The sequence below is a fragment of the Solenopsis invicta genome, chromosome 13, assembly GCF_016802725.1.
Source record: "Solenopsis invicta isolate M01_SB chromosome 13, UNIL_Sinv_3.0, whole genome shotgun sequence".
Taxonomy (NCBI): domain Eukaryota; kingdom Metazoa; phylum Arthropoda; class Insecta; order Hymenoptera; family Formicidae; genus Solenopsis; species Solenopsis invicta.
Genome location: NC_052676.1, coordinates 5,253,883 through 5,274,313, shown reverse-complemented (window position 1 = coordinate 5,274,313; position 20,431 = coordinate 5,253,883). Strand labels below are relative to the sequence as shown.

The 20,431-nt window shown below is 32.5% G+C and overlaps 2 protein-coding genes across 3 annotated transcripts in view; one reads left to right on the top strand and one right to left on the bottom strand.

Moving 5' to 3' along the window:
* The window catches only part of LOC105193799 (interleukin-1 receptor accessory protein-like 1), a 293,637-nt gene extending 287,077 nt beyond the window's left edge, over positions 1-6,560 (top strand). The window contains exon 8 of the transcript XR_005576180.1: positions 6,426-6,560. The gene's annotated coding sequence lies outside the window, so the exon portion shown is untranslated. The remainder of the gene's footprint in view (positions 1-6,425) is intronic.
* Positions 351-20,431, bottom strand: part of LOC105193800 (probable multidrug resistance-associated protein lethal(2)03659) — a 32,440-nt gene continuing 12,359 nt past the window's right edge. For both annotated transcript variants that reach the window (XM_026138061.2, XM_039456822.1), the window contains exons 2-15: positions 15,978-16,087; positions 13,124-13,396; positions 11,583-12,013; positions 10,944-11,100; positions 9,669-9,871; positions 8,893-9,353; positions 8,038-8,252; positions 7,337-7,555; positions 6,418-6,607; positions 5,941-6,117; positions 5,259-5,715; positions 4,751-5,126; positions 3,866-4,562; positions 351-3,192 (exon numbers count right to left, since the gene is read on the bottom strand). In XM_026138061.2, the coding sequence (XP_025993846.1) occupies positions 3,049-3,192; positions 3,866-4,562; positions 4,751-5,126; positions 5,259-5,715; positions 5,941-6,117; positions 6,418-6,607; positions 7,337-7,555; positions 8,038-8,252; positions 8,893-9,353; positions 9,669-9,871; positions 10,944-11,100; positions 11,583-12,013; positions 13,124-13,396; positions 15,978-16,054 (4,077 nt within the window). In that variant the 5' untranslated portion in view covers positions 16,055-16,087 and the 3' untranslated portion in view covers positions 351-3,048. The remainder of the gene's footprint in view (positions 3,193-3,865; positions 4,563-4,750; positions 5,127-5,258; positions 5,716-5,940; positions 6,118-6,417; positions 6,608-7,336; positions 7,556-8,037; positions 8,253-8,892; positions 9,354-9,668; positions 9,872-10,943; positions 11,101-11,582; positions 12,014-13,123; positions 13,397-15,977; positions 16,088-20,431) is intronic.

Sequence of the window (20,431 nt, the reverse complement as noted above, 5' to 3'; positions counted from 1 at the left end):
ATAGTATTAAAAAACTTTATTTCTTGATTTGAAAATATTGTTACTTCCTGTTCAATATTTTTTCCTCCCAATTCACGAAAATTATTATTGAATACTGAGAATATATTTTTCTTAATGAAAATAAATACATTCTCAAGATAAAAATGTTCTTTTTTTACTATGTAGTACAGCAATAAATAAACATATAATAAATGTTGTACAATATACATTGTATATTATAATACAATAATATATAGTTGTTACTAGTACAATAATAATATAATAATAATCGTACTACACGATATATAAAATGATGTCTATATTTCAATTGAGTGAATTTAAAAATAAGAAAAATATATGAATTCTTTTAAAAATTATGCTACAGTTGAAATGGCTACTTAAAGTTATCGACTGCTATTAATAACAGAAAAGGGATTAAAACTTGAGCGCGAATCGATATAAACATTGATGTATGTAGTGAAGTGTTTCCGATCGAACACTATTGCCTTTAATTGTTTATAAAATACGTGGCGGCTCGATATAAACATACCATTAATATTACTTTCGGAGGACATGTAAAGATTTCCCAGCATTCAGAATTCTGAATAGTCTACGATTCTTACATTAAAGAGTTAGAAGATGAAAAAAAATACGTGAATAAAAGATTAACTAAGAAAGTTTGAGATTGGAAGCATCAAGGATGCTAAAATTTGGAGAGCAAAAGTAAATGAAAGGAAGTAAACATTACAGAATCTAAAAACGTCATATTGAAAAGAATAGTATTAAAAATATGCAAATATAAACATTTAAGGAAAAAATAGGAACGTACAAATTGGAAATGAAAGAAGAGACAGAGTGATTATCACTACTAATAATCATCACGTACACAGATATAAATAAAGGGATTAATAATAAAAACAAGGACGACACGAAAAATAAAATTCTAAAGACTATCTTCGAAAAAAAGTAGTCACGGATACAAATATCTTTATTTAATTTGATATCTAACTTTCAAGAACGATTTCCTTCGATTTGTTTCGAAGTTGTTCTCAACGCAATCGGTGATACTCGCCTGTCACTTTCTAGGCCCGACAAACAATTCTCGAAAATATAAATCACGATTTTTTCGAGAAAGGCGTTTAAGTACTTTGAAGATTTTATTACTTTTTGATTTTGCAGTATTTACGCGAAAATCAATTACAGCGATCATGTATAAACATCTGTGTATTTAAATATCTCAAAAACTAACAGATGTCCATCTGATTATTATAATAAAGTTATTTAAAAAAATAAATCTTTCAAAACAAGTATCAACATTATCGGCGAGGCATGAGTTCTTTTTAAATATTTACCTAGGAGAACAATAGAAAATAATGTAATATTCTATGCATTTAAGTATTTCGCATTTAAATCTAGAGCAGAGGCATCGCCCCAGACAACACAAAGTTTCAAATCGGATTATAGACGTCTTAAAAACACATTTGTCAAAATAATTTTAAAGACGTCTTCTGACCTAATTTTAGACTTTGTGTTACCTGCGTCTCTTTTTTAGTCTTCCTTGTACTTGCAGCACCAGTACAACAGGAGGAACATTGTAAAATTCTTGCAAAAATCACAGATATACAATGGTGTCCGGGACAAAGCGAGACGACAGGAATACACGAATCATGGATCTGCTAACCGCTACGACTCGTTTCTTTCCGGGCACCTTTTATATCTATTTATCGAAATATATAATGAGAATATAAAAATCATTTTTCTGTACTATATCTTATGTTAATTCCCTCGACCTATTGGTTCACCGATCGATCCTGCAATTACAATATAGAGAATAATTATTTTCAAGATTGAATGAAATTAACTAAATTATATCTTCCAAAGTTTTCCAAGTTTGGAATCTTCTCAACTATTCTAAATAGCGATATCAAAATTTGTGGTTTTTACACTCACGCTCAATTGGAAATTGTACGATTTTAGGCTCTTTTAAAATATAAGGATGTATAACATGTATTTTCAAAATAATGAAAAAATTAGATTGTGCTACATTGCATCTGAAAATAATATAAAAAAGTTTTTTAGATAACGAATATTTGTCACTCTTTGTCAAGACTGGCAGGATTTTCACACTTTTAGAGTGGGATTCCACTCCAAAGATTTTAGAGAGTACGTATGTATATACAAAAAAATTTTCCTAGCACTTATGGCAGTTCAGTGACGATAAAAGACATCGGTGATCCAAGGGGTTAAGCTTAAATCTTCTTGATGAAATATCTGGGTCAGGCTGATACAAAAATGATGTAATAATACTGTAACTACAGTTTGCTCTGCGATCTACGCGAACTTTAGATTTCTTGATTGCTCGCTGCACCGACATGCATCGATTATAACCGCGCGTTACATTAATGTTACAAAAAATCCGCGATTACGAAAAAGAAAAGACCAGCTGAATGAAACTGTATGCAGGTCGCAGTGAAAATGATTATTAATTATTACTATTGTATCTTGTTGACGAAAGTTTCGCCAGTTTTCCCCAGTATCCTCGGTTTTTTCCTTCGATTCCTTCGGAATCTTCGAATCCGAGATTGTACAACTTTTCATCCTTCTCTACATTTATTTACTTACTTTCTTTTCTCTCTTCAAGTCCGCTTCAGAACTTTACATTTCTCTATAGATTTTCTCTTAATTTTTAATTACATTTGCATTTTGATATTTTAAATTCTACGATCCATATTTTTCCTATCTTCAAATCATCTTGTTTCTCGACTTCTCATTTTCAATACTCCAAATTCTCATTTGAGAATGCTGCTAAGTCTAATAAAAAATTCCGAATACTGTGACACATTGGAAGAATAATAAAACAGAATTTCCATGTGAATAAAATGTAGAAGACAATGACAGGATATAAAGTAAACCCTGATGATTGTGAGTTTTAAATTCCATCCGCACACCTTTTCGCTCATCTTTCACATTCTTAGGATTTTGCCCACAAAAACCGACGGAACTTTCATGGCAACACACTATCACGATGTCTATCGAACGCAATTGCAGAAAATTAACGTCGAGGATGCATCAAAGCGACGTGAACCCACGTTTTTCATAGCACTCGCGGGCGATCGCGATTAGAGCTTCCGCCATTGCCTTGCCGGTCTCCTGCACCATACTCTTCAGGTAGCCTGTCTCCTTCTGCAGCAGCACATAGGGATGATCGAATTCCTGCGCACGATAAAAATCCTTCTTTAAAAAGCGAACTCGCGATTTACGATCCACTCTCGTTGCGAGAAGCTATATCCTTCACAGCTTGATACGTGTATCGCATATAAAATATTTACGCAACGTATACCGGGAATAATGAAAATACGACTCCTGTTAACGGTTTATGTCGCGGAATGAATAGAATGCGATGTTATACTACCAGCACTTTCGTATTGAAGATAATCAGCACTATCTAGTCATAATATTTTGCAATTCTATAGTAGCAAAGTGACTTTTATATGAGTCCAAGAGTTAGAAAGAATTACAAAAAGAATAAATTAAACCGAGATTAAAGTTAATCTATTGATTTGGAAGAAATAGATAATTATTCATATGTACTGTAATAAAGAAGTACAAGAATGATCAAGGAATGAATTTGCAGGGTTCGTAAAATATACTGTTTAGAAAGATCACAAAGATCATAAATAAATTTCATAATTTCAAACGAGAAGATAAAAGGTGTATAATGTAAAAGATTATAAGAATAAATCGATAAATTTACAATTACATTAATACTCTATGATCACAGAAAGAAACAAAAATTTATCATAAAAACAAAGATCTATCTAAATTTCAATGGTTTACTCCATCCAAGATATACGAAAAGTCAAAGTCATAATAAAAATGAACTCACCACCGCGGTGCCGGCGTCCATCACCAAGATGCGATCGCTGTCCATGACAGTATTGAGCCGATGGGCGATTGTTAGCACTGTACATTTTTCGAACTTGTTTCTGATCGTCGTCTGGATCAGCTCATCCGTTCGGGGATCCACATTCGCGGTTGCCTCGTCCAGCACGAGTATCGGGTTGTTTCTAACGATGGCGCGTGCCAGGCAAACCAGCTGCCGTTGACCGACGCTGAGATTGGAACCGCCCTCGTTGACGTGAGCCTCCAGGCCCATTTCTTTCAACTCGACTTCCTCGAGAGCTTGCCACAGCGGAGCGTCCATGTACATGTCGAACGGGTCGAGATTTCGTCGCAGGGTGCCGGAGAACAGAAACGGTTCCTGCGGGATGATACTGATCTTGGAGCGCAGATCGTGCAGACCGATAGAGGCAGTATCGATTTGGTCAATCTCGATTAGACCGTCTATTTCGGCCAAGCGGAAGACCGCCTGAATCAGGGATGACTTGCCGGCGCCAGTCCTGCCGACAATGCCGATTTTCTCCCGCGGTAAGATGACGAAGCTGAGGTTTTTAAGCACTGGCGGTTCTAGTGGTGCGTAGCGAAGAAAAACGTTTTTGAACTCGATTTTGCCTTCCGGCGGCCACTCGGCGTTGGGCTTTTTACCGGGGGCGCTCTCGAGAGGAGGCTCACTCTCCACTTTGCTAAAAGAAGATATTAAATACGTTATTTATAGCTTCATGTGGGAATCTTGTATTTATCTCGGTTTTATAAGAATTTGAGAGAGTTTATGAATGAAGATTATTCATAAGATTATTTCGATAAAATAATATGTTTGAGAAAGATAATATGCAATTAATACAATCAAGCTTTTCAAAGAATAGGCTATTACTTGTATTCCAAGATGCGCTCTACTGAGGTCATCTGATTCTCCAGCTCGGCACTCTGGCGCATACCCCACTGGAACATGCCGGTAAGACCGATACTCTGCGTGATCGCTAGACCTACCCTTGCACCGTCATGCGTGCCCGGATCGTAGAAATTCAGTACGAGGAAACTCAGCGTGACGAATATGATGTATATTACACAGAAAACGTCCAACCAAAAGCCGAAGGCGCGCGACGACCCAATAAAGAGAAACCACGCGGACGAATGGAGATCTTGGTGATTATCAAACTCCTTTGTAAGGATCTCTTCTGCTTCAAACGCGCGGATCGTCGGGAGTCCTTGAAGAGTCGCGCTCAAGTGAGCGAAGACCGGCGAGCGGGCTAAAAAAAGTTATAAATTTCATTCAGTTTATCCGACGAAGGATTGAGATTCATCGTCAATTCAATAAGACTCATGACGTGAGAGCACAATTGAACTATTGAAGAAGTTTAATTTTACCAAAAGATACTCACTGACGCCTTCGAGACGCTTGATGTTACGACTGGTAGTCAGGTAGAAAATCCTCAGATAATAAAAGATAATACCGATAACTACCGTAGGTATTAAAAGCCAGACGTTTGCTACAGCAACTACAACAATGATACCCAACAGCGTCAGACCAATTTGGATACTGTCAATAAACGCAGTAGGTAGCAATTCGTCTACCGCGCCTACATCCTTGGAGAAGCGATTAAGTATACGTCCCGATGTGTTGGTGTTGAAGAATCTCATAGTGGCGCGACTGATACTGCGAAACATACGATCGTGCAGATGTATCGAAGCCTGCATGGAAGTCCAGAAGAAGAAGAATGAACGGATTAAGGTAAAGCAAATTGTCAATACGATCAGCGCGGTGAAGATGTAGATGCACTGCATGCGAGTGAAAGCAGCTTCTGGATTTTCTACAATGACGTCATCCGTTTTATTCATCTATAAAATTATTATAGTTAATAATATATAAAATGTAATATTATAAATATATTATTTACTTTATGTATACATAAAGAAGGATATTAATTTAGATTAATGTATAAAAAATATTATTAAAATAGTTTAAAAAAATTTTAAATTTCTCAAATTTTTCAGAAAAGCGATTAAAACTCAATGTATGTAATTCACCGATTATTTTAGCAATTTGTACATAGCAACACTTACATATTTTTCCTCTATTTTAGTCCATGCCGAAAGAAAGTAATCGCCGCCACTGGCCGTTAATTGTGCAAGTATGCACAATAACGCCACCAAAAATATAATGCACCAGTTGCCACCTGCGCGGAAGTAATCCGTGAACACTTGTCCGGAAATACTGCCTGCCGTTCGCGTCTCAGCTACCTAAAATTAACGATTAATCTGTAATTTGATATAACATGTTACCGTATATTGATGTAATAATTTAAAAAATTTGGAGTTGAGACACACCATCAATTATGTGAAATTCATTGTTTGATTATTAATAATCATACTTAGTATTTTTCTAATCTATTAAAATTTAGTTTAGAAAAAATAAATAGCTAAACTAATATTTCGCTATAATTTAAGACCATTCCAATTATCTTAAGTAACAATATTAGTTAAATAAGATACATATTAATAACTACTTCAGAAAATAAATTTTAAAAAAGTCAAAATTACCTCTTCAGGTTCTTTCTGTGTCGAAGTACCGTTCGTCTCGAAGGAACTCAGTGACGTGATACTGGCGGTACGTGAATTGCTACGACTAACGGAAGCTGATGGAGGTTGAGAAGTTTTTTCGTCTGAATCCGCTTGGCTCTCCAACAATCGACCGAAATCTATCCCCATAGAACCCAACTCGTCATAAGTGCTGAAAATTTCAAGTTCCTCACAATAAATAAAGCAACAGAAGTGATTTCATTGTTCTAAATATTTGTTTGAAACAAATGAAGAGCCTTAATGAAGGTAAGATTTTTCCCTAGTCTCAGCTTACAAACTATACTATCATTGCTTTCTTTCCTTCTCTTCTTGAATTTAAGAATCAAAGAATCCAAATATTTATCGATAAGATAAGAATCTATGAAGCAATGAAATAATGTATGAATAAACAACGTGGAAATCTTTACGAACTTCAATCTCGTTACAATCTTATTTCAACAAACCATTATAAAATTATAGGTAAAGTATAGATTAAAAAGATAGAAGGAAATCAGACATGGAAAGTTGTTACTTTTATTTTTTTATAATAACGATTTAGTAATAATGTTACAACTTTTCATAACGGTAATGGTAACGCCAGGGGAATAGTCACTTTTGACTAAGAACTCATTGTTATTATGCATTACTATGCGTTGAAAAAAATAATTCGTTAGTTGACTCGTTACGTAACTAGTAAAGTTACAAGTTAGTATTTTTCAATGAGTAATACATAATGGTAAAGGGTTTATTGTCAAAAGACTATTCCAACCTTGGCCTTACCATTACTATTATAGAAAATTGTTGTGAACATTATTACAAATTACAAAAAAGTAATGAGTAACGTTATTATAATTAATTCTCGTTAATTTTCATCCCTAGGGAAAATATAATAGAATCGTACCCTTGAGCCTGGATGGCTCCATCCTTCAAAACGATAATTTTACCGACGTTGGTCAAGTACTGCAATTGATGAGTCACGAGAATCCGAGTCTTGCCTCGTAGATATTTGTCAATGCATTCTTCAAACATGTGCTTGCCCACATGGGCGTCTACGGCGCTCAAAGGATCGTCCATGAGATATATGTCAGCCTCGGCGTAAACAGCTCTAGCCAAGTTTATCCTGTCGATTATTAGTTTATCAATGTATACATATATTCTTTTTCTAGCAATTTATATAGCACAAAAATTTCCAGAAAAAACTATTATCCGATTTTTCATAAAATTAATTTTATTTAGGAAAAAGTTAAATCAAAGCGTATTAATTATAATCAAATTTAATTAAAGCATTACACGTATACATATATAAATTTATTTTTTAGTATCAGAAATCAATTTTTATTCCATAATTCAAATGTAAAAATAGACAAATTTTTAAATACGGTTCATTTTTTTGATAAAAACTTAACTCAAAAATAAAATATTAAGAATAATCACAAGAAAGATTATAATTATAAGAAAGAAAATAAATAAATAAGCCATAAAGTATTAGCAAAGAAGAAAAAACCAAAAATCACAAAAACATTAAGAAATACGAGATATAAAATTAAATATTTGAATAAATTCTGCACGTTTTATATTATTAGAAAGTTGTGTGAAACCAACCTTGCACGTTGACCACCGGATAAACTGATACCCCTCTCGCCTACAATCGTCTTATCGCCATAAGGCAGTAGAGTAAAATCTCTTTTTAACTGACACACTTTAGTCACGCGATCGTACCGAATTTTATCCATCTTTCGTCCAAATAGAATATTCTGTCTTACCGATCCGGCGAATAACCATGGTTCTTGACTGGCATAAACAATCTTACCATTAATCTATGAAAGAAAATATTTATAAAATAATATATACAATTTAAATTAATTCATTTAATTTTAATTAAATTTATATTACACAATCAATAGAAAAAAAATGATTGTATCATCAATTACATTTAAATTAATTATAAACAATTTTCGCTTAGAAATACGTATATTAGATTAGTCAGAAAGTCGTTTTGTATTTTATGCAAAAAAATCGTTTTTCACGAAAAGCGCTTTTATACTCATTAACATAATCGCTTCATCTAATGATCTCCTGCCATCAATTTACAAGTTTCAAAATTTTGCCCTTAAAAAAGAAACTAGTCCTGAAATTAAAGAAAAGATAATCGCCAAATAGGACAACCCAAAATACGAAAAAACTTTCTGACTAACCTGATACATATTTTAATAATTTAATTGATGTATGTTCGTGAATAAAATGACTTGTTTGCTATTTATCTATTTAGCAATAATAAGAGAAATTAGGACCAATAAAAATGTTAAACATAAAGATGAGAGAGCCGATATCAGTTCGCAGGTCTTGATGACTAATAATATTTGTGTGTTTTTATAATCTTTAACTTGCACTTATTGCGCTTCTTTAAATTTCTTGGATATTTAATCGTTAATCGTTAAAGAAAGATTATAAACATACTTGAATGGAGCCTTCCTGCAAACGTAGTTCTCTCAGGATGACGTTCAGTAGACTGCTTTTGCCCGAGCCGACCTGCCCGACGATGGCAATCAGTTCACCGGGACGCACTTGCATATTGATATTCTGCAAAGTGTCTTGGCGCTCATACTCCAGCCACTTGGCGCTGCCATTCTCAATTGAAATACTGTGCTGGTTTATAGTCGTGTAGCCGCTCTTCTGTTCGATCAGATCATCCTTGTTACTTTTTTTCTCGTTTTCCTTGTTATTTTCCTTCCAGTTCTCTTCATTATTTTCCTTAGCACTATTCTTGTCATAGTTCTTCAGGTCCTTATTGTCAAACGTCTTCGGGTTACTTTTACTGTCATTCTTCGCTTCGATTTCGGGATGTGTTAATTCTTCATACATCAAAAACTTTTGCAATCGTTTTATAGATACTATCGCTTCCGCTACCTGCGTTACACCTGGGTCATAAAGATAAAAAGATAAATAAAAAGAAATAGAATAATTCGCCTAAGATCACTTAACGCAAATTGTAATCATTAAATGAAACTTTAATTTAAGGTATTAAAATAATAAAATGCATAATATACAAGATTATAGATTATAAATGAAAAAAGGTACAAATAAACAAAACATTAAAAAAGGAAAGAAGACAAAATAAAGAAAAAAGAAACTAAAATGAAAGAACAAAAAGAAAAGCATGATATGCCTCATCAATGTTGTCGTTATCATTCAGGCATAATTATCGTATATCAGTGGCGCTAATTATTGCATACCATTCGGAAAGAAAACAGTCATACAGTTCCGTAAACTGTTATAGTAGGCGGTTATGACGAACACTATCTCGGCCTTTATCGTATCTCCGAGCAGCACGTAAGCCAGCACTGTAATGAACAGCGATAGCCTCGTGGAGAAGATGGTGAACGACAGGGTGACACCTCTAATATACGACGCCCATCGGATGACATTAATTTCCTTCCTGCAAACAAATTCCATGGTGTTAATCTTTTTCTCATTCTTTTCTTCTTTTTTTTTACCTAATTGTATTCTTTTTCTGACCAAGAAAAGTATAGTCAAGTTCAATAAACTCGTGATAACTCAGATACTTAATATAGAGGTGTGTAGGTACCTGAGATTCCGGGTTCGGGTCGGGTCGGGACCCAAAAGTTTGTAAAGTTTGAATACCCGAAAAATTACGGGTACCTGCACACGTCTAACTTAATATATTCAAATTTATATATTTAAATACACAAGATATTTATAAAAGAACAGAGATTTTTATGGCAAAGTTTTCCATTAAAAGGCTGCATTCATCTCTTAATACTTGGAAATAATATACATAAAGATACATGCAAACGCGATAAAAGTGCAATAGAAGCAACAAAGCCGTCGCTGTCACCGTCGACGTATTGTCATTTCATCCGATCGTATCACAGCGGCGACAATGGCTCTTAACACGTTAATCTACAACTCAATTCAATGTAGGATACAGATGTCGAAGACGAAAGAACACATCCGCAGGATGTTCCGCGATTTGTACATGTTATAATACATTCGTTTCAAATGAAAAAATACCATATAATATTAATAACAAGATTTTTGGATTTCCAAACTAATATTGAAATTTTTCTAAAGTTAGAATTTTTATTATTCTTCGAGGAACGAGAGATTTCTAATTATGACGAGAGATCTAATTAGATGAGAGTACTATTTATGGCGAAATCGTGTATAAAATTATATAATAGTCCACTCGCAATTTGTTCATGTATTATTACCGTTCATATATTATTACAGATCAAATGCTTCATTTTCGAAACAGCACAAGTATAAAAACACACATATTAATTCTTGATCTATTTCTGCAATATCAGTTAAAATATCTGTGATCGACGTAGATGTTAACCACGTTCGAAACGATTCGCGTTTCTATCTAAGAAGGCGCCGCCAGGTACATTTTGCAATGAGTGTTTCTCTCTCTAATGATTACGTTGCTCAACGTACATTTAATACAAGTGTCGCTTGCACAATCGATGAAAGCGGCGGTGCCTTACCTTCTTGCTTTGTCTATGAGTGCGCTGAACGGATTCTCCCAGGTGTACATCTTGATAGCTTGGATTCCGGTGACAATCTCATTCGTCAATCGCACCCTCTCGTCAGTCCTCATGGCGGTTTTTAATCTCAGCACTGACGCCTTTTTACCCAGCCACACTGAGAAATTCCAGGAACGAGGCGTGAAATAAGATTAGAAACAACTCTCTCGGCGATTTAAAGTGATCGAACAAGATGTGTTAATTATGTGCAAAGTACGCGGCTTGGGCGGTGAATTTAAAAATTAGGAAATGTAGCGAGGAGAATTTAGAAGTTTAGAAACTTTGGCATTTAAGAGAATCTAAAAAATTGCAGTGCATAGAACCTCAAGATTTCATATTAAAATTAAATTTAAATCAATTATTATTTATTAAAATTATTTATTAAAATTGAAAAATTGAGATTCCAAAAATTGGCAAATTAACTGAAGCAAAAGGATCCCCGTTAGTGGACGCACACTTCTAACTTAAACGTTTTTGACCTTTCCATGATAACGTATACACGTACATATCAAGTCATTTTTTCAATTTAACTATCCTCTTTCTTATCGCTTTTTTAATTACTCTTATCGCTAGAAACAGTCAGTGCAGTGACTTTCTTACCTTGTAAAGGAATAAACATCAACAAAGTAGCGACACCAATGATAGACGATACTCCAATGCCAACCAGGTCCCACATGACGTATGTGAGGATAATAGTCTCCACTGGTCCGAGCCACAAATAATGGAGAAATATGATACTAACATCGAATCTGTTAACGTCGTTGGACAGCAAATTAACCGCCTGGCCGATTGTCGTTTCACCCAGTGCGGTCCTGGTCATCTTCAAGGTTTTGCGATAAATGAGCGAGCAGCAGGCCACGCGAATCTTCATGCCCATATGCATGATACCCATCATGAACATATGGGTGGCGAACACGTTGACAGCGGAGCACAGAATCACGCCGACGGCGACACCGTACGCGTATCCCTTGTCAACGTCCGTGCTGTTGAAATAGTGCAGCAATCGACCTAGTAATAAAGGCTGCAGCACCCTGTATCGCGAGAGAAAATTTAATACATTGTATGAGAGACTTCAAAATTACTATAAATAAACATAAATAATTATGCAATAAGATTTATTGAAATTTTGTAAAAAAAAAACCCTGTTTTTTTTCTAGGAAAGATCAAAGAATTTCTTAATGCAAAAGCTTAAGTTTTGAATATTAAATTTGAAAAAGTACTAAAAAGAAATAGTGTGAAATAAATGGCACATAATTTGACATACACATAATTTGTCTGTAATGATGTAGCTCTCTAAAAGTACAGAATACGAAACGTGATTAAGCAAACAAGTGCATTAGAGTCAAGTAAATTGATTTATATGTTTTAAATTAATTTACATGGAACACGTTAATGTTAGGGATCTATTAAAAGGGATCAGGAACTTAACGGGGCGACTGATATTCTCCTCTATACATCACAGTCACAAATAAAGTGAGTGGCATTTTGCATCGATAAAAAGATTTCAGTGGGCGTAATAGCAAATCGGCGAATTGATAAACAGAGCGTTAATTCGTTAATATATATATATCCAGTATCCCAAAGAAATATATAACTATGGTAATTCTAAGTAAGCTCCAAGTTATTTATTTTCTTGTGCAATCTCGAAACAATGGGGATTTTTAACTTTTAAGTAAATCACATCAAAAAAGTTGTTGCAAAAGAGAAAACTTGCATTCCACTTATTTTTCTGAAATATATCAAAATGTTTGAGCAAATGGAGATTAAACTGAGTGGTTTCAAAAATTCCGAAAATAAGAACTTGTATTAAAAATTTAGATTCTAGGATAAAAACTTCTAGAGAAATAAAAAAATCTGTGAATTTTAATTCATAATCATTACATACCTTCATGCACACAATTTTATAACTATTCAATTTATTTGATTAGATAATCTTTATCCGGTTAAATCTTTGTTCAATTAAAAAGATATTGTGAAAGGCTCGATAAAGACCGATTGGTGACAACTTTAATCTCACTTCCGTGATTAAATCGCCAGAGACTCGTATCGTTTTCTGTACTCGTCAAGAGACAAAAGCAAGAAAAGTAAAAAAAGAATCAAGATAAGATTACACAGAAAAATTTGCAGAAGTGAGATTCTACCTGAGTACGAGCTCGAAGATTGCCATAATAATCCCATACAATAGAACCTCGAAGCCGAAAACCTTAATAAGAACTTTCATCAGGCTGGGCTCCTTGACTTTCTTCAGCGATTTGCTCTTCTCCAACCTGCGCTGATACGCCTCACATTCTTTATCCCAGGCGTTCGATAGTTTAGTACCAATAATACTACTTGTATGCTCTTTAAGCGGTGTGTACAAATCAGTTATTTCAAGATCTCTGCGGTAACCCAGCATGAAAATGCGTAGGACCCAACTGCGAAGAAAAAGAAAACAAAGCACATTTAATTCGCACGAACCAATTCGCAATTTGTCCAGTTCCTGAATTACACGCTTATCTCGGCGGGATACTAAAATCTATGCTTTCGGTACCGTACATTTCTTTTATCCTTTTTTAGGAATTTTGTTTTAAAAAAAACAAAAACTATAAACTCTTGAAACTTAGTATATTTATTCTTTAATACTTAAATATTTTTTTATAATTTTTTTAAAACATTGATAAAGATGTTTTTTCAAAGATTAAAAAGATATTTTTGATAATTATTTTCAAATTAGTATTAACGTGTCAAAAAAATACTGACTCATTATTGTCATAGTAAGATACAGAAATTATTTAGCAAGAAATTCAAAAAAATTCTTGATCTGTATAAATGTATTGTAGTTCTTGCCTGACCTACAATCAATTAAACAATTAAATTTTGCAAAATTTTTATGAATAATTCTATTTCTTCGTTATTTTTTGAATTTTTTTCTTACTAGACAAATTAAAATTTTCGATTTTAATTGCAGATTGAGCATCAAGAGAAAAAAAAATAACTCTTAAAAATATTAAATTTATCGAATTAAAAGACAAGTTATCACAAGTGTGATGACTTGTCTTTTAATTCAACAAGTGATAACAATTTTGAAAAGCGTTTTGATAAAAAGTCATTTAAAATTTTTCCAAATAGTTTATACATTGATAAATACTTTTGCAAAGTCTTTTACTTTTTATCTCCCCTTTCTCTTTCTCTTTCAAGACTCAAATTATTAAAAAAACCACTGATTTTTTGAAATCTAAAAACGAGAATAAAAAAATTCTCGGAAAATGTGTTCAAGATAAAAAATTATGTATTAAATGCAATTAAATTATTATAACAAAATAATCGCAATTAATACGAGAATGTCTTTGAATATTTATTGAATTCGTATATAATACATGAAAATCTGGAATTATTGGATTTCGTTGATAAAATAATTTTCAACGGTTTGATCAGAGCGACTAGCAAAAGAATCTTCTGATTTAAATTTATAAAGATAAAAGAATACACAGGAAATCGGTCATTACATCTTATCTCTTATCTAAATAAAATTAAATTGATATAAACAAGTAAAAATATATATATAAATGTTATCGGACATAAAAATCACAAGTGCGAAAGTGAAATTAGAAACTATTCGCTTTACACAACATAAGTCCAGTTTTTCATTACCTGGTTAACTTGTGGTTAAACTTAACCTGATGTTTTAACCAATGAGCTTCAGCTATGGTATCATCATGTGATAAAACATCAGGTTAAATTTAACTATAAGTTAACCGGATAATGAAAAACCGAGCCATAGAGATGGTCTCAACATTATTTCCAGACTCTTATCTGGGTTTCCGATAATAATTCGTGCTATACAGCCCGCTTATCATTATCCAAGACCGATTCGATCTACCAATACATGAGACATCTGAACGTAAGTGCATTTATTTATTCCTTATCTGTTTGTTCAACTATTATGGTCGCTGATTCTTCTGGAAAATAACTCTCCAGGAAAGTGCATTGTAATCGAAGCGCGAGATAACGCTTGTCCCTTCACGATCTAATCGCATTTTGTACATTCACGGTGCAGATACTTTGATATCAAAAAATACTAAATAAAATATATTAACTAATAATATAAATATATAAACTCATACAAAGTAAATATAATATAATAACTAACAAAATATGTTACCGAATTGATAGTTCGGCGAAGCGTAAAACCAGACCGACAAAAATGTAGCCGGTTCAATTCTGATTGATATCACTGGAATTTAATTCCAAATTTCACTTTCTTAAAGCAATCAAGATCGCCTTAATTATCTTTAGAATATTCGTTCTACTGCATTTTATTGTTCTAAAAATAATTGTGTTTACATCTTGAATTATTAATTTAATTTGATACGTTGATTACGCTTCTCGAAGTTACGTATAAAGTCCAAATGTTTCCGGCCCAAAAATATTTAAAAAGTAGTAAAATAGACAGCCATTTTAATTTTTCAATATAATTATTTTTTATTTCAACAATTATTTTATTTTTTAGACAAATTAATTTTTCTGTATTGCTAAAAACATATTTTAATTTTTCTGAACATTAAAAATTTGTGTCCTTTAAAGTGACTTAACACTGCAAAGATCAGTTTTCATCACTGATAAATTTTTTTTCGGATTTTAATTTTGAAAATAAAAAGTAATACTGGTAACACTGAGCCCAAAGGTTTCTAAGAGACCTAGTGTTAAACCATTTTAAAAACAAAAATTCAACAAATATTTCTTATTGGTATAAAAAAATTAATTCATCGTTCTAAGAAATATATTAAAATAAAAATTAATTATAGTGAAACATAAAAGTCGCTTTCTTGTTACTCTTTTTTTAAATTTCTTAGGCCGAAAAACTTTTCAGGACCTTGCTCAATATCAAATTATTGCACCGTGAATCAACTCGTTCCTGAGTCGAGCTAATTTCTTCCTCAGTCTCATCTTACGCTGGATGGACTTTACATTTTCATCGCAAGTGGTAGCCACCGCCGTTCGCTTTTCGTTACTTACGCGAACGTCAGGACGCTGAAGACGTTGGCGCCCGCCCTGGGATTCTTCGGTTTCTCAGTGTATGCTTTCCCGTCCATGTTGGCGGCTTTATCTCACGGGGTGAGTCTCTCCTGCAAAGGTACGATGGACCTTCAGTACACATACATATAATCACGTGCACGTGTGCGCACACGCCGCGATTATATCCGGCGACGTTGCTCTTGCGGAAAGAGAGGAGAAAAGGACGACAAAGGGACCTCGGCAGTAACTAACATTGTGTACCACACGTACGCAACTGCCACACGATCCTCACTGTCGTCTCTCCTTTTCTCGACGTGGATTTGATAGTCTACTATATCTAATCTACGTAAACCAGTAACACGTGCGGTTCTTAATATCATTAATTTATCAGCGACGCGTAGTTTCACGCGTAGCCTGATTGTAATCGTAATTGATCCTGAACAAATTATTTTCTCGCTCGATCGGCACATGTATTTTGCAATATTGCGCGTTGTTACGAAAAGCATAACGGGTATTCTACATCATGATAAACTCCTCAATAAATCTTATTACGTTCCTCAATTTTTTTTTTTTTTTTTATTACCTTTGTTTCAATATTTTCGTATCTTTGCGTCAGTGCAGCGTCTGTCCAAATATTTTATCGGTAAATATTTAACTTTATTGGAATTTAACTCACAACAAGTATTCACAAAATGAATGTAACATTCTTTTGGTATAACACAGATTTTTTTTCAAACACGGATTCCAAATCCTACAAAAAAAACCGGCCAAAGCCTAATCCAATTGTTAAACGGCGATAATTATTTATAATGATTTTGTTGATCAAGCGGTTATGGAAACTACAATGACGAGAGCACTTTCACCTTCCTCTATTTAAAAAATATTGAAGATAAATAATTTTCAAAGTTATTTTTTCTTCATACGTACATAGAGAAGCATTTAGAACCATTACGCGTTTCGTATTCAAAGCTTGCAATGTAATTCTAAACTTGAAATTTTCAATTTTAAATTTGACTTTTTAAAAATTAACCTTCTACAACTCTTCTACAATAAACTTCTTCGCTCGTGCTTTTAGGAAAAAACTTTAATACTCAAAAGTTCAACATGTTAACTTTAACAAAGCTCTGCTTTAATTTATTAGAATTAAATCATGAATACTTTTTCTAATCTTGGCAATACAATTGCAAATTAAATTCTTTATTTAATTTATTACAACACGCATTCAAGAATAGCAATGTCATTCTGCGATTCGAATTCTAATTTTAAGTTCTACTTGAAAATCATATTCCCGCAATTGTAATACATTTTATAAATATACTGAGATCTTCTTCTGCTCACATTTCTAGGAAGAAAACCTTCATGAAAGTTTGATGTTTCAATTCTGAGACATCAACATTCTGGTTTAATTTATAATATTAAAAAATAAAATAAATAATAATAAAAAAAACTTTCTTTAAGGCAATTACAACTCCAACTTTTTACTTATTATATCTTGATTTAATTACAATTGTGTAACTCGGTTCCACAATTTGTTAGCCATAAGCTTCACGCGAAAAGTTGCTTGTGTGTACATGTACAACATGAAACAATCACCATTAATGCTATATAAATACATGATTATCTGAACCGCGGTTATTTACTCGGTCAACAAAAGAATAAGGTACTAGTCTTTTATAACTCACTCTTTACTTTGTACTTGAGCTGTAATCGAAATGTCTTTTTTTTATTTCTAATGTAAAGCAGCAAATGCGTTAAACATTTTCAACTTTGTCTTTTTCGTTCTTTTTTTTGTTTAAATTATCATTCGTAACGAAATGTTCAAGTAAATGTTACGAAGTCGTTTTCATAAGAGCTCGAATTATTCAGTAATAAAAATATTCCGAAAACTGTGTCCAAGTTCGCGAGCACAAAAACAAGTATTCAAAAGCGTGCAAAAAAAACAATTTTCAAAATTCTGGCTTTACATTAATTTTTATAATTCTGATTTTTTACATTAATTTGTCAACTCGTTTTTCCACTAATTCATACTCATCGTTAGATTGCAATAATAATCACAATCAGTAGATAATCACGGTAATATCAACACGCTAATACTGTGAATTTTCTTAAAAAATTCATTAACGAGCTCTTTATTAAATAAAACTTTTCACAACGAATTAAACGCCTATCGCCAATCATAGATTTTTATATGAGCAAACAGAAAGATGAATTTTCATTATAAATTTACTCGAAGGCATCTCTCGCTTTTTTTCACACACAAAATTTACGAAATCTAGATTCGTGTATTAATACCAAAGTAATTTATTATTTACATATGTGTACACTATTGAGGCAGATACACAAATGATGTACTTATTTCACAAGGACATATGAAGTATTCATGGAAAATTGGATGCATTTACGCGACAAAAATTTCTCGGCGGAAACTCGATAGAATAAGAAATTTGATTGCTCTCTCGAATGATAACGAGCCAACGACTTTCATAATCAGCAATTGACGTATCAAGTAATTGACGAAATATACATTGTACGGCCCCTAACACATATATTTTTATAAATGATACAAATAATACATATATACGTTTATCGTAGATAAGATCAGATTATATAATTTAATTCGAATATCGAAGGGTGAGAGGAAATCAGAGATGTGTGATAATTTCCAATACCTATAACATTAATCAATGGCCTAGGTTCAAGTACCTCGGAATGTATCATCGAAAACATGTAATTAATGTGGGAAATTTAATTGAATCAAGTACCCCGGGATATATTATCGAAATTATATAATTAATCTGGGAAATTTGACCGAATGTACAAGAACATCAAGATACGATTGCAATTGATTATTGATGATGATAAAACATTATTCATATGATATTAATTTTAAACAAAATATAATTCAAGCTCTTTTTTGATAAAAGTAATTAAATATGGGTGTCAAATAGATATATAATTATTACTTAATGTGTACAATAAATACATAAACGTTTCGGGCTTACTTGCCCCTTTTCAACATGCAAATAAAAAATTACATATTCAAAAATTCATAAGCAAAAAACAGACGAACAACTATCAATGTACAAAAAAACGTTAACGTAGACGTAATAATATAGACCGAGGTTTCTTCTGATATCTTGGAGATTACATCTTCCCCCTTGATAGCGGAAAAAACAATTATTAGTGAGCAGAAACCAATTACATTATTCCGTTGGAGATGGCTAACAATTATAAAACTATAACAATTATAAAAAAAGTTATCCTAAATAAAAACAAATTGTTGAAATAATCACTGGATAATATGGACTCAACGGTCTGGTCAAGATAAATTAAAACTTACGTGAAAAGCGTTACGTATATAATAAGATGTAGTTAAAATATTAAGATATGTAGTTAAGATCATTTTCATAGTCAATGCTTTCGTTCCTAATGGAACACACTATATTTATCGACTTGTTTTCAAGAAAAATTGTAAAGGACTGAGTTTCGGCTATTTATTTCATTGTCTTATATACGGATACGGTTTGTGTGAATGACTTTCAAGCAGTATATTTATGGTAAGGAAAAAATCATTGCTCTTATTCTGAAAGCTTTTTAAGGATGTTGAAATATACTTTATTTAATAGCTCTGTGTCTTTCATAAGATTAATACTGGTTTTTTTTTTGTTCTTTGATGTAAATCATCTTGGAAACAAGTCGTTTGTTTCTTAAGACAGAGAATCAGAGAATACCGAAATAACACCAAATCAGACCCTGATAAACATTCGGTCGTCTCTGATCACATAATTCAATTTGATCATATTTTTGACTAGGAACGTGTAACAATTCTAGACAAGGAAGTAATTATCACAAACGACTTATTTCCGAGATGATTCACATCAATCAGAATAAAAAAAACAGTATTAATCTTATGAAAGATACAGAGCTATAAATAAAGCGTATCAACATCCTTGAAAAGCTTTTAGAATGAGAGCAATGATTTTTCATTATCATAACTATACTGCTTGAAAGTCATATAAAAATTATATAAAATACAATTTTATTTTATTTTGTAATTGTTTTTCCACTCCAATCTAATAGACCGTTTCTTGGATCTATTGTAATTTGCTTTACAGATATGAGCTTGACACTGTTGTTTGTTAGTTTAAAAAAGTTTTCATTTTTTTCACTTATTTATTACTTATTTATTTGCAACATTTATTTATTTTATCGCCAAGATAAATTTATCATCTGAAGAAATTATATCAAGAAGTAATTGAATTTTTTTTAGCAATTATTGGTTTCTTAAATTATTTTAGAATACATTTATTTCCATCAAAAATAATATGGATGGATAAAGTTACATTTGCGAGAAAAGAAATAGTTAAAAGTATTATTATTATTATTATTATTATTATTATTATTATTTTATATATATATATATATATATATATATATATAAAATATAAACGATA